Source organism: Xenopus laevis, chromosome 7S, assembly GCF_017654675.1.
Source record: "Xenopus laevis strain J_2021 chromosome 7S, Xenopus_laevis_v10.1, whole genome shotgun sequence".
NCBI lineage: Eukaryota > Metazoa > Chordata > Amphibia > Anura > Pipidae > Xenopus > Xenopus laevis.
Genome location: NC_054384.1, coordinates 11,797,197 through 11,811,718, shown reverse-complemented (window position 1 = coordinate 11,811,718; position 14,522 = coordinate 11,797,197). Strand labels below are relative to the sequence as shown.

Here is a 14,522-nt window from a genome sequence, read left to right as displayed (position 1 = left end):
TCCACCCTAGTGAAACATTTGTAAATTCTCAAAATAACAATATCCAGTACCGTGCATGGGACAGCTGCTGGCTTGATGTCTTGCTCCTTCTGGCAAATAAATGGGGTAGAAATAGCAACGGATGACCCTTGCTGAAAATAGAGCATGTTTAGTCCTGTTGTGTCACGTGTTCGTTCTAGACATATTTTTACTTCTACTTAAACAGGTGATGACATATCCTTGTACTATCAGTGGAGCGTTACGCAGTAATGTCTTGTTGACAAGGCAGGTCCCATGAGTATCTGCTGAATTCTTATGTTTAATGGAAATATACATTTTTGTATATTCGCTTAAACTGTTCTTGTAAGGCAGGGGTCCCCAACCTTTTTTACCCATGAGCCACATTCAAATGTAAAGAAAGTTGGAGAGCAACATAAACATGCAAAAAGTTCCTGTGGGTGGCAAATTCGAGTTATGATTGGGTATTCCTAGTTCCAGTGTGGACTGGCTTTTGCAGCTAAAGCTAGTCTTCAAGTCAAAATATTAAAAAGAAGCCCTTGCTTTAAGGCAGCTGGGAGAAACATCCAAGGGGTCAGAGAGCAACATGTTGCTCCATGTTGTTAAGGGGAACCTTATTTGTATGTAGTTGCTTGCAAACTACCATATTATCTGCTGCAGTCGAAATATAAACCATAGTTTCCAATTAAACAAAGACCCAATGGCCAAAATGATGATAATTTAGCAACCCACATTGAGATGCGTAATTTAGAAATCTCTCAAGGTGGCCATGTGTCAATAGGTTTGCCTGTCTCGTGGGCCGAATTAGAACAGGGTAATAGTGGGTGGCATCCAAGTTTTGACACCATCCTTGCACAAGTAGATATTCTAACTTTTACTATAGATGTCTGGAACATCCATAGCCAGACATAGGTCATGAAGTCCATTCTTTGGCCCCATATATGGGATAACAGTTGTTGACTCTGTCTAGAGTAATCAAGTTGGTAGCTAATGTTGGCCTGTGTGTTGACATTTTTATGGTTTCTAATGCAGCTACTTTAGCATGTCCCACGGGTGGGGGAGGGGGGGAAGTGTAATGGGAAAGTAAATGCTCCAAAGAATCCTATACAAGAATCTTCTACATCTTCTGTTTATTTCACCAACTATATTGCTCTTATACACCTCTCCAACCCAAGGAACATCCATTCATTTCGCAGCACTGGGCTTCTGAGTTCAATTCTGCAAGATGTTTGTATGCTCCCCCTGTGTCTGTGTAGGGTCCTCCCACACTCCAAAATGCTATCCTATTCAGTTATTATTGGCTTCTGATTGAATTGAGCCTATTGTGTGTGTATGTGATAGGGACCTTAGACTACTGAATGATTTGGGTACCCAAAGCAGGTGAAGATCAGCTCTTTAAAAACTACCAATGTTGCTTCTCTATTGATAACTGTTATATAGTGAAGATTTTGTTTTCAAATACTTAAATGTCGGCGTTCTATTACGATTCTTTTTCCTTCACTTTTCTCTTCACTCGAACATTGATTTGCTACAAGCAAAGTGCTGTAGAGTTTATGAGCCAACGAGCCCTTGCTCTGCCTTACAACACTGTTGACCTTGCTACTGCTTTAGCTCGGAGCTGGTTAAAACATAATAATTATTGCTGTGTTTACTAAGTTCAGGCGAAGCCAAAATTAATCGCACACTTAATTCTGTTCATTAATTTCCTTGTAAACTTGTCCTGGTCCGAGGGTTAACGTTTCGTCACAGCAAATCATCAAGACGGCCCAGGGCACATCAGGGCAATCTGCTGGGAAATGAGCTCTTAGAGGTCAATGTGAAATAAATGCTTAAAATAAAGCCAAGTGAAGGTATGCCTCTAAAAGCATTTACCTCCCAGCACGTTTAGAGGATATTCTTTCAAAGCAACTAATGTTTCGATGAGTCATTGTGTCCGGTTCCCTGATCAAGCGATGGACTAAGGAAAGACAAAGAAGATCTCATGATGTTCCATGTGACTGAAGTCCTATTAAACTACTGAAGAATCCTTGCTTCATTTGTAGGTGTAGTTGTATAATGTTGGTGCACTTTTTCAGCTCTATGCAATATATACACAAGCACTACAGACCCCCTTCTTTCCCCTTGTGTCTTGTTTAACTGAGCCCGACAGTATGTGTAGAGGGTACTAAGAGCCCCACCAGTAGAGTATGGGCACACTTACTTGCCAAGATATAGGAAATCCATCCATGTGAAAAGCGAATGTTTGTGTACTGTGCAGATAGCTGATCTACAAACAGGAGTATATGCCAGCTCTATCAAATGTAAATCTTTTGGTGGGTTATTACTTTCTTTGCACTTTACATATATTGTACCCTCAGTTTGTTTTGTTTGAAAGATTTATTTGTATCTTCTATACTGAAAAACTGGCCGATGGTTTTAATTCCCATAGCTCGTTTACCAAATGCTTCTTGGGAGACCTCAGTGATTATAACCCCCCCCCCCATTGATCTTCGTTATAAAAAGCAACATGCCATGATCTATTTAGCTCCCTTTTAATGTTTCTATATTTTCACAGTAGTCCTTGTTTTTGGTTGCTAATTCGTTTTATTTGTTTCTCATACTTGTTGCAACTGCCTTCTTCTTATCTGTAGAGTACATCAAAAGTGGTCGACTTATCTTATACAGTGATGCAAAATACCCCTCCTTCAGATGGAAACGGCTTATTAGCAGTAACGCTCATCAAATTAGGGGCAAGAAAATGGAAAGTAAACATCCACAATAACAATTCACTATCTCTTGATGCCTACTATAGATAGATTGTATTTGAGGCAAAAATTGGTCATTGATGGACCATTATGAAGTGACACACATGGGAACACACCCACCCTTAACTCGGTTTGCTTAGATGTGGTACTCCTGTCAGTCTGAATAATCCTTATAAAATGGAGTCCAAAACAAATGTAACATTCTTGTCTTTCGAGATGCCAGGATTTTCACCAGTATCCAATCACAGTAGTTCCATTGAGCTATTCTGGTAAGTGTTGGCTAAAACACACAGAGCTGTGAACATCAAGAATACTCAGACAGTGCAGTTGTTTTAGACTTAACTCTACTTGATACTGTCAATGAAACCATTCTGATTGGATGTTGGTGATCGTATTACCCTCAATGATTTATTTGCCAAGGAATTTCCTACTGAAGAAGCCACTCGGATGCGTGGTGAAACATTTTCACGAAAACTCAGTTGCTTTAAAACATTATTTCTACTCAATACTGTATACCATGACATAAATAAGTGAAAAGTTTCACAGACCAGATCCCCCAAATCAAAAATGTATGAGTCTGTAAGTCTAAAGCTGGCCATAGATGTTGTGATTTTTAAAAGATCAGATCCTGATTGTGAGACCACGATCTTCTCAGAATTGTATGAAATTACCATCAACTAAAAAGACCAATTTACCAGTAAAACAAAGGGGAGCTGCCTGCTTGGCCCTGCAAACATAGATAGATTGCACTGGGACCGACAAAGATTTTTTGACCTGGTCAATCAATTTCCTGACAGATGTCAGCCGAAAAATCGTAAGATGTATGATCGTTCGAATACCACTAACCGCACGATAATTTCGAAGGATTGGTCGGGCTTCCCTAAAATCGGTCGTTCGGCAAGAAGAATCGTCACGTCTATGGGGAGCTTTACCCAAAATCATTGGACTTAAGTACAATGAAGTGATTCCTGTAAGAACATAACTTATGTTTAGTTAGGGGAGCACCAAAGCCATTTTAAACTAGGGTTTAAAAACCAAGTAATTTTTTTTTTTTTGCAGGGACATTTTTTAAGACAGTTGCTAGTTTTTTTTTAATCATAGCCTTGTGTTGACCTAGTTCAGATCAAATATTATTCAGGAGCTGGTTGTAGAGTTTCATCATTGGTATGTAAGATTAGGAGGCAAATCAAATGCTGCATTGAGAATGAGATCTTCTTAGATTCATGGCGGTTGCTATTTTACACTCCACACCTTGGCCACTAAAGGCTTGACTTACCTTGGATACAAAGCAAGTATTATTTTTATGCTTTAATTGGGGCCTCCAGGGTGCTAAATATCATCTGCCTCAGCAGGGCACAAACTGAAAGAGAAAGGGATGACACTAATTAAAATTCCATTTAGCATTTGAGTGAACCCTTACAGCCATGCATTAGAGAAGTAACCAAACAGTGCCTTACAATGGACTCAACATATTTCATATTAATATATCTCTATTGGTGTTAGGAGCAGGTCTAGCTACTTTGAAATGCCAGGTACTCATTACTCATTGTGTCCCACATAAATCATAAACCAGCATTTGCTTCCAGACTCATTTGACATACAAGGTAGTGTATGACCATCCGTTTGCAGTTGGTTTAGAGTCAGTCATCCCCAACCAGTAGCTCGTGAGTAACATGTTGCTCTCCAACCCCTAGGATGTTGCTCCCAGTGGGCCTATAAGCAGGTGCTTATTTTTACATTCCAGGCTTGGAAGCAAGTTTTGATTGCATAAAAACTAAGTATTGTGCCAAGTAGAGCCTTCTGTAGACTGCCAGTCCACATAGGGACTGCCAAATAACCAATCACTGCCCTTATTTGGCATCCCAAGGGACTTTTTCATGATTGTGTTGCTCCCTGACTCTTTTTACAGTTGAATGTGGCTCACGGGTAAAAAAGGTTGGGGACCCCTGGTTTAGACATTAAAATGTTGCATCTTTAGATTTTTAATTGACTATTTATAGAATAGCTCTTAAGTGTGTTATGGGAAGCTTAACTGGCAACTTCCTGCATTATCAGTCTAAGAGTTCTTGCAATTGGTCTTTCCTGTTTCCTTTTCCGTTTTTGGAGATAAAAACGTAATGGGCTTATTGGGCTCACTGACCCTAACCGCAAGGCATTTTGTTCAGTTGTCAAAAGAAAAAAAAATATTCAGCTTATTTAGCAGGGGTCACAGACCGACCCTAACAACCAACCAGCACGTGTCACTTTGAAGATAGAATAGAAAAGGAAAAATTAATTAACGTAAGCAAAATTTTCAGTTGATTTAAAGATAATCGTCCCATTTAAACTCACCCCTTGTACATTCAGAGCAATTAAATGGCAAGAGTTTCTACAGCAGTTATTTTGGCTTTTTCTTTCCATGGCCGCCCCTACCTCGACTCGTATCAAACAAAAATGGCTTTCCTGGGAACAAGTAGCCTCTGTCAGTCTGTTTCACCTGCTGGCTGATGTCACACAAGGCCCATAGCTATTTTAAATCCAGTTACACAAGCTGGGTTTGTGGCTTTTCCATACAAATGTTTTCCAAGCTTATTTAAAGCTTATGATAATATTATTTTGGTTCTTCTGCCCTCTGGCATTAAAACCCCTACGTTTTATAGCGGCTAAATAAAGTACTATTTTTTTTTGAATGCTGAGAAATTGAGATTTATACCCTCCTGAAAGGCTCACCTGGTGATTTTGTATAAATAAATATATTCACAGCTCTCTGGACCTGAATAGAGAATTGAAATATGAATGTCAGCAAGGGTGGTCTTGGAATCCAATGGGAAATGGATATGCCCAGGATTTGGGAGCAGCCAGTTTGTTATTATTACATTTTTAATGGGCTGGGAACTTGAAGGAGGGGCAATTGCTCTGGACACCATACTTCGGTGGGCTCTGCGGAACTGGAGAAGTGTACAAAGCAAGACTTTAAAAAAAACAAACCCTCAAACGTGTCCACCAGATAAGTTAGTTGTGCAAATGAACCATGGTGTGAATAGTCATAAGCCATGAATAACATAGTCTACTGACTCTTAATGTATTTTTTAATACACAGAAGCCATAATTAACCAATTAAACAAATCCTATGCTGTAAAATATATTTATAAAATAAGCCAAGGTTTCCATGACCTGCCATGCAGGGAGCCAAGGAACTTTTTGTTGACGTCTATGCTAATCATCGACTATAGGTAGGAAATGATTCCTAATATATGTTATTATAATGGTTTCATGTATCTCTGTGCCCCAGTGCAGCCCCCCCTCATCCTTACTCCACTAGCACGAGGATCAGGTTAAGGTAGGGACATCTTTAATGTAGAGAAATAAAGTCAACAAAAATTGATGTTGACATCCCATGACGTTGGAGGTCCCTAGAGGGTTCTTGCGCGTGTGAGCTGCCGTTTTTACCCATGCATGTAGACTCACATTTAAAATATATGTAAGGTGGTACCCCCAACTGCAAATTACAAGTAGCCCCACGGTACTATGACCTGTTTAGAAGCAATTTGCTTGCGTCCAACATGCAGCCTCTAGCTGTGGTTTAGTTATTTCCCTCAGCATTTAGTAAGAGCTGGAGAGCTTAATGTTGTTTAACAAATAATGGGTGTTTTAACACCAATAAAGACAGCCCTGTCTATTTAGTCAGTTTGTATTTGGCAAGTTATGAACGCCGCATCGTATTGCCCAGACTCGCTGGCGCGTGTCCAAGCTCGTTCTTTTTTTAGCATCAGTGAAAGCTTCCATGCTGGGACGGAATAGGCTACTAGACAAGGCTGTGAGGTTCCCATTGAAGTTAGAGGGTCTGGATCAAATCCTGATGTCTTTATATGATGAGTTTATCGCTCCATGCAGCAGGCTCAAAGGAACAGATGTTACTGTTTATGTGGAAGAGAGATTCCTTTGTAGAAGTTATTTCCATGCTTTATTGTGTTTTGCGAGGATGGATAGTCTACATTCCTTGTTGCAATTTTTGTGGAGCAAATTCTGTACTTCTGAGGAGTTGCACCCTTACTTAGATCCCAAGAACAATGAGGATAGGTAGCTCCTCTCAGGTATTAACGCAAACCTAGATTAGATAATCTGCTATCAAGAACACAAGGAAACTTCAGCAACTAGGCAAAGAAGCAAGAGGAATTTAACCATAAAGAATGGAACTTGAGAAAGTGGTGAGCCCCAGTTGCCATTCAACTGCAGTTAGGTAGCCATGCTCTCCCAGTCCCCAGATTAAGCCCACTGCTAGGGAAAAAATAAACATTCTCCCTGAAAATGTCTGTAATTGACCAGTTGCGCATAGAACTTTATTTAATAAGATCAGAATGCAGCGCTGCCCTTAATGTATCATTTACTGTATATTTGCTTCTAGCACAATTGCAGTCTTACGCTAAATTATATATTTTTCTCCAATGGTAGCAGGACTGAAAACACATTTCTTCATTAAGGTTTAATTTTTATTAGAAAATTGGGTCTTTTCAGAACTCCCACTAATGCCTCCATTAAAAGACCGTCCATAAATAAAGTGCTACTTTGACAGGTGGAGCAATGGAAAGCTTTAGCGTATTGTGAAATATCAGATGAGTACTAATGATTTTTTGTGCTATGCTACGGAGAAAACGCATAAATAGTTCATTGATTTTTGGGCTTGCAGTATTTGCTTTAGCCCATCTGGATACATGTTACTGCCAGGGCTAAAAATATTGTTTTGTGTGCAAATATCATATAATGTGCTCGGTTTTCAGAATTAAAAGACAAAAGATGTATTTTAAATGGGAATTTTAACATGTTGTTAAGTTGGACTTTATTATCATCATCACATTAATTGTTTTTTCTTTAATTAATAGCCATTCTATTCTGACCCTTCACTTTCTGCCTTAAATGCTATATGGAAGCCATCAATAACATTGATTTTGAGCCTTTAATTTTCTTTTTTTCTATTGTTTCTTTTTATTTTCTAGTATGTCTCGACATTTAGCTTTTTATGTCCTATAAAAAGTTCGGTTTAAGGTGACAGCCCCTTTGTCGTGTATAAAGAATGTTTTAAAGGCAAAGTAAAGCATTTAGCATGTATATGCAGTAGCCAACAAAGGAGGCGTATAAAGTCGTAAGCAGTGTAGGTATTGAAAGGGGATTGATCAGTGCAGATGGTGGGGACAGTAAAGCAGAGGATGGACTGGTCGAAAGTAGGAGGTAGAGGGGATGAGAAAGGATAAGAAGTTATAAATCAGAAGGGGCATGAGGCAATGGAGGTAATGGAGCAGAAGGGAGTGGAAGATCAAGGTAATAGAGCAGAAGACCTGGAAGTGGACTGCATTGGAGCAGAAGGAAAGAAGAGACTGTTAGAAAATTGCAAAAGAGCAGTTGTAATAATGCAGCTGTATTCACGCTTACATTCTCACCCACCTATGGTTTGTTTCGATTTTATATAAGATATATATATATATATCTGTTCAAAAGTAGAGTGGAGCACTTAACCCGTCCGCGACTCAGTCCACTTAGATGGACAAATTATATATACCCTACAACGAAAAAGTCCAGACCAATTCAAGGTGAAGTAAAATTAAATTTTCCTAGAATTCAGGTAATCATGCAAACATGCAACATTTCAGAGCTCCCGCCCCTTTGTCAAGCATTGATTCTCACAATGACATCATATCCTATTTAACATGTCCCATAACATAGACACACCTCTTCCTTCCAAGGTATCAATTGTTTTTCATATATTAGTATGAGTATTAGTTCCATAGTTTCACTCCTATCGTATTATATCCATACTATATAGGTATCACATAATATTTGTCGTTTCGTAAATTGTGTCTAATCTAATACTTTAAAAAAAAGCATAAAAATCATTTTCTCTATTGAGTCCTTTCGGATGCAGCGTCTGTAGTGTATGTATCCAAAATTTCTCCCTCTTTTGGAGTTGTAGGAGTCTGTTGCCCCCCCCCCCGTCGTGGAGGGGGGGCCCAACAGACTCCAACACCAGAAATCTGAGGGATGCAGCAGTATGTCTTGCCAATTTGAAATGAGCAGGAACTGGTAATTTAACCACTTCCTTTCTGATGGTAGATTTATGTTGACTTATTCTATCTCTGGTCGGTTGTATTGAGCATATAAACCACGTATTCTGAATAACATGTAACACGTAAATCAAATTTTTTTCCTTGGAAAAAAAAAATATATATACACATCATTCTTGTGCATTTTAAGGCCAAACTGGCGAGTACACAGAATCTGCCTTGTGCAATAATCAGCCCCATTGTTCCATTATTATGTCCTGGGCTCTGGAGAGCTGCTTTTCAATTCCCATTCATTCCGTCAGTATGAAAGAAACACAGAGGGGCTCGTGCCAAGAAAGGCAGTGGATTTCTGCTTGTACTTCTGTGAACTGAAGGGCGTGATTCCAATGCCTCCTTATTCTTTTTCTGCTTATAACTTCAGCTCAATGTCCAAAGCAAATGCTGCCAGCCCGGCTTCCGTTCAGCTTTCAGGAAACGACTGGGCTGCTTTCCAAGGCTGTTTAGTATAGATACAGAACCATCATTCCATATGAGTACCCAACTATAACTTTATTGTAATGATTATTTAGTCTTCTTAATGTTCCTTAATGAGCCAGAGTACAGCATTGTGGTGTGTTACCGTTGTGGTACATACATTACACCATTCCCCTGCCGCAAACTATGGTCAACTCTGTTTTTACCCTGATAAATATGCCCCTGTGTTTATTTTATTTGCATAACAATGACTGACAAACCAGAGAGACTGAGGCCTTAACTTTGCTTTCATATATGGGAGTTTAATTTCAACAGTTGAAAAACAATAAGCTATTTATATTATTAGTCTTTCTTCCTTATGGGTAGTTCTTTGCAAATGGACCAATTGCTGCTCTGCATTCAAGCCTTGATTTGGGTACCCGGAATCCCAGGAGCATAGGCAACGTTCATCAATTTATTATTATTAACATTTATTTATATAAATGTTTAAATTGTATCTGTTTCATAACCATTTTACTCTATGTTTATTCTTATGTTCTTATATTTTTGTTTTTTAGACTGAAAACTTGCAGAAGAACTGGCTTCGAGAATTTTATCAGGTAAGAAATGCTATGATAAATAAATCGGCATAATAAAAGGGTCACTAGAGCTTAGTTTCCTTGTGTGTTAGCTATATTAAACTTGACATTCGGTTAGCACAGTCCTGCAGTGCAACCTTAAAGGAACAGTAACACCATCAAATGACATTTTTTTTAAAGTAATTAAGGTATAATTTAGTGTTACCCTGCACTGGTAAAACTGCTGTGTTTTCTTCAGAATCACTACTATTGTTTATATAAATAAGCTGCTGTGTAGCCATGGGGCAGCCATTCAAGGCACAGGTCACATAGCAGATAACAGATTCACTCTTCAGAACACTATTGTGTTCTATAACAGAGCTTATCTGTTATCTACTGTGTATCCTGTGCCTTTTTTCCTTTTTCAGCTTTGAATGGCTGCCCCCATGGCTACACAGCAGCTTGTTTATATAAACTATAGTACTACTTATCTGTTATCTACTGTGTATCCTGTGCTTGAATGTGTGCCTCCATGGCTACACAGCAGATTTTTTATATAAACTATAGTAGTACTTATCTGTTATCTACTGTGTATCCTGTGCTTGAATGGCTGCCCCCACGGCTACACAGCAGCTTGTTTATATAAACTATAGTAGTACTTATCTGTTATCTACTGTGTATCCTGTGCTTGAATGGCTGCCCCCATGGCTACACAGCAGCTTGTTTATATAAACTATAGTAGTACTTATCTATTATCTACTGTGTATCCTGTGCTTGATTGGCTGCCCCCATGGCTACACAGCAGCTTATTTATATAAACTATAGTAGTACTTATCTGTTATCTACTGTGTATCCTGTGTTTGAATGGCTGCCCCCATGGCTACACAGCAGATTGTTTATATAAACTATAGTAGTACTTATCTATTATCTACTGTGTATCCTGTGCTTGATTGGCTGCCCCCATTGCTACACAGCAGCTTATTTATATAAACTATAGTAGAGTTTCTGAAGCAAACACACCAGTTGTACCAGTGCAGGTAAACACTACATTGTATTTTCATTACTTTAAAACCTTTTAATTTTTTGGCGTTACTGTTACTGTTCCTTTAAGGGGTGGATCACCTTTAAGTTAACTTTTTATATGTTATACAATGTGTTTTCTGCTTGAATGGCTGCCCCCATGGCTACACAGCAGCTTGTTTATATGAACTATAGTATTTTTTCCAAAGCAAAGACATAACTTTTACCAGTGCATGGCAACCGTACATTATATTTGTTTTACTTTAAAACACTTCAGTTTTTTGCTGTTACTGTTTCTTTAATGATGACCATCAGCTGTAGCTCTCTTTCTTCGTTGTTTGTTCCAACATCTGCTGGTTTAGTGCAAGCGCACAGTCACTTACAGACGGGGCCGGTTTTAGTGCAGGGTAGAAAAGCCATTTGCCCTGTGTCCCTGGGTAGTCTCAATATTTTTCCAATATATAAAATATTCATGTCTAGTCTGTAGCCCCTCTGCTTTTGTTGAACACTTGCTTTCAGACTGAATCCCTCTCCTTCAGCCTTGAGTTATCAATTTTCATGAATATCAAACATTTCATGTTAACAATCGTTGCATAGCTTGGTGTTCTCCTGACCATTGCTTTTATATTTTTTTATAAATTACTTTTAGTATTCCTTTATAACCACAGATATCTGCTAATAGAGATTATAGAGGTGTTTATCTAACAAACATGAAAAGCCTAAAGGTGGCCATAGACGCACAGATAGTATCGGACAAAATTTTCATACAATATTTTTTTGCGTGTATGGTGGGAGAAGAGCCAACCGATATCGGCAGAAGACTTGGATATCAGTTGGCTTGTCGATCGGGCTGGATGGAAAATTTTGATCGGGCACCTTTGAAGACACCCAAACATCGCTCATTGTTAGTGCTGATTGATCAGATACAGGTAAAATTCTATTGTTTATACCTGTATATCTGACGATTCAGCTCTACACGTGTGTTTGAAACGGACAATCTTTCTTGGAAAAATTCTTTCCAAGAAAGATTGTAATTGTTACGTCTATGGCCACCTTAAGCATTCATCTTTCCCACAGCAGGGGTCATGAGCATCATTGCCTGCTTACTCATCTAACTATCTGGTGATGTCCATCAGTCCTTCAGGCATCTCTCTTTGTACTCCTTTATACTCCTTGTCAACACCAGGGAACCTAGTCTGACTTCCATCTCCCCCATCTGCCTTTCTTAAAGGGATCCTGTCATCGGAAAACATGTTTTTTTCAAAACACATCAGTTAATAGTGCTACTCCAGCAGAATTCTGCACTGAAATCCATTTCTCAAAAGACCAAACAGATTCTTTTATATTCAATTTTAAAATCTGACATGTAGCTAGACATTTTGTCAATTTCCCAGCTGCCCCTGGTCATGTGACTTGTGCCTGCACTTTAGGAGAAATGCTTTCTGGCAGGCTGCTGTTTTTCCTTCTCAATGTAACTGAATGGGACATGGGTTTTTACTATTGAGTGTTGTTCTTAGATCTACCAGGCAGCTGTTATCTTGTGTTAGGGAGCTGCTATCTGGTTACCTTCCCATTGTTCTTTTGTTTGGCTGTTGGGGGGGGGGGGAGGTAGGGGGTGATATCACTCCAACTTGCAATACAGCAGTAAAGAGTGATTGAAGTTTATCAGAGCACAAGTCACATGACTTGGGGCAGCTGGGAAATTGACAATATGTCTAGCCCCATGTCAGATTTCAAAATTGAATATAAAAAAATCTGTTTGCTCTTTTGAGAAATGGATTTCAGCACAAAATTCTGCTGGAGCAGCACTATTAACTGATGTGTTTTTTCCCATGACTGTATCCCTTTAATCCCTAGTCTTTACTGTGATGTGCTAGACACAACTCTTGTTCCTCTGGAACTTATGAAAACAAGTAAGACTTCCTTTTGAGTTCCTAACAAGAGCTGGCTCTTGTAAGGAGCTTGATATGGTGATGATCTTGGTCCCACTGTAGATAAGTCGTAAAGGGATTCTGTCATGGTTTTTATGGTGTCGTTTTTATTTCTAAATTACACTGTTTACACTGCAAATAATTCACTCTGCCATGTAAAACTGAATTCCTAACCCAACAAGTGTATTTTTTTTGTTGTAATATTGGTGTGTAGTTGCATCTCAGGTCATTTTGCTTGGTCATGTGCTTTCAGAAAGAGCCAGTGCTGCGCTATAGAACTGCTTTCTGGCAGGCTGTTGTTTCTCCTACTCAATGTAATTGAATGTGTCTCAGTGGGACCTGGATTTTACTATTGAGTGTTGTTCTTGTGTTAAGGAGCTGTTACCTTCCCATTGTTCTGTTGTAAGGCTGCTGGGGGGGGAAATGGAGGAAGTGATACTCAAACTTGCTGTACAGTAGTAAAGAGTGCCTGAAGTTTATCAGAGCACAAGTCACATGACTGGGGCTCCTGGGGAACTGACAATATATCTAGCCCCATGTCAGATTTCAAAATTAAATATAAAAAAAATCCGTTTGCTCTTTTGAAAAACAGATTTCACCGAAGAAGTCTGCTGGAGCAGCACTATTAACTATTTTCCCATGACCGGATCCTTTTGAGCAGAGGCACCTCAGGAACTTGCTTCCTGTTAAAAACCAAGAACTTTGTTTCTTTCCAACTGTGCCACAATGACATTGGAGGCGAGCTTCTTCAATGTTTTGAGGTTTGAGGCATGTTAAAGTCAAATTCTACATATCTCTCTGGACTGGGCAAGCTCATGAAACCTGTATTTGCAGTCACTTCCCTTGAGTAAATGAAATGGTTTGTCATTCAGTCTAATTTACCATCACACATTTGCCAAAGTGTGCATTGTCCGTGGCAAACTCTGAATTAACCTCCTGTATTAAAAAGGTCACAATGAAGACCAGCATCATCAATACCAAATATTTTCCTTTAGCTAAAGGAACATTTTTCCCCCTCTCTGGCCGTCAGTTCTTCAACTTGCTTTCATATCACAAGAACATGTCATTTTTTATCAGCGGTGAGCAATTTACACTTCCTCACCCTCTGACATCAGGAGGAACTTGTGGCTCCTGTTACGTTTAAGTTTTGGCAACAAAAACTGCTGAGGCCAAAATGGCCAAGCTGCTTACAAAACTGATACTTGTTGGCCACTATAATAAACACTTAAAGGAGGACTAATACCTAAAAATGAAACTGTATATAGAAATGCTGTACTTTATATACTGCTGTCAACCCAGAGGTTCAGCAGCCCTATAACAGTAATGGTTCAGGCCTTCAAAGTTGTTCTCGAGGGCCTCTCCATCTTGGATGTTGTCAGTGACACTGCACATGCTCAGTATGTTCTGGCAAGACGTTGCAAAATAGGGGCTTTCAGAAAGCATAAAGTCTGTTTCTATGACAGCCGAACCACATTTTGTGCTTGATAAGTCGATTAAATGAGTTTTTAATGGTTGCTGCAATTAGTTGCATTGGTGCAATTTAGCCTATATACCGTATATACTCGAGTATAAGCCGAGTTTTTCAGCATCCAAAATGTGCTGAAAAAGTCTACCTCGGCTTATACTCGGGTCAGCAGTACCCGACCCGAGTAGCTGAGATTGCAGTCACTTTTAATCATTCCTATACCAACAGTTCACTTGGGGAGAGACTGCAATATCCCACAATGCCCTTTGTTGGTTATATGAAAGAATAACAGTGCGCCC

At 39.2% G+C, this 14,522-nt stretch overlaps 1 protein-coding gene across 3 annotated transcripts in view; it reads left to right on the top strand.

Moving 5' to 3' along the window:
- inpp5a.1.S (inositol polyphosphate-5-phosphatase A S homeolog) overlaps window positions 1–14,522 on the top strand; it is a 289,133-nt gene that overhangs the window by 75,854 nt on the left and 198,757 nt on the right. For all 3 annotated transcript variants that reach the window (XM_041570524.1, XM_041570525.1, NM_001094239.1), the window contains 1 exon segment: window positions 9,808–9,849. In XM_041570524.1, the coding sequence (XP_041426458.1) occupies window positions 9,808–9,849 (42 nt within the window).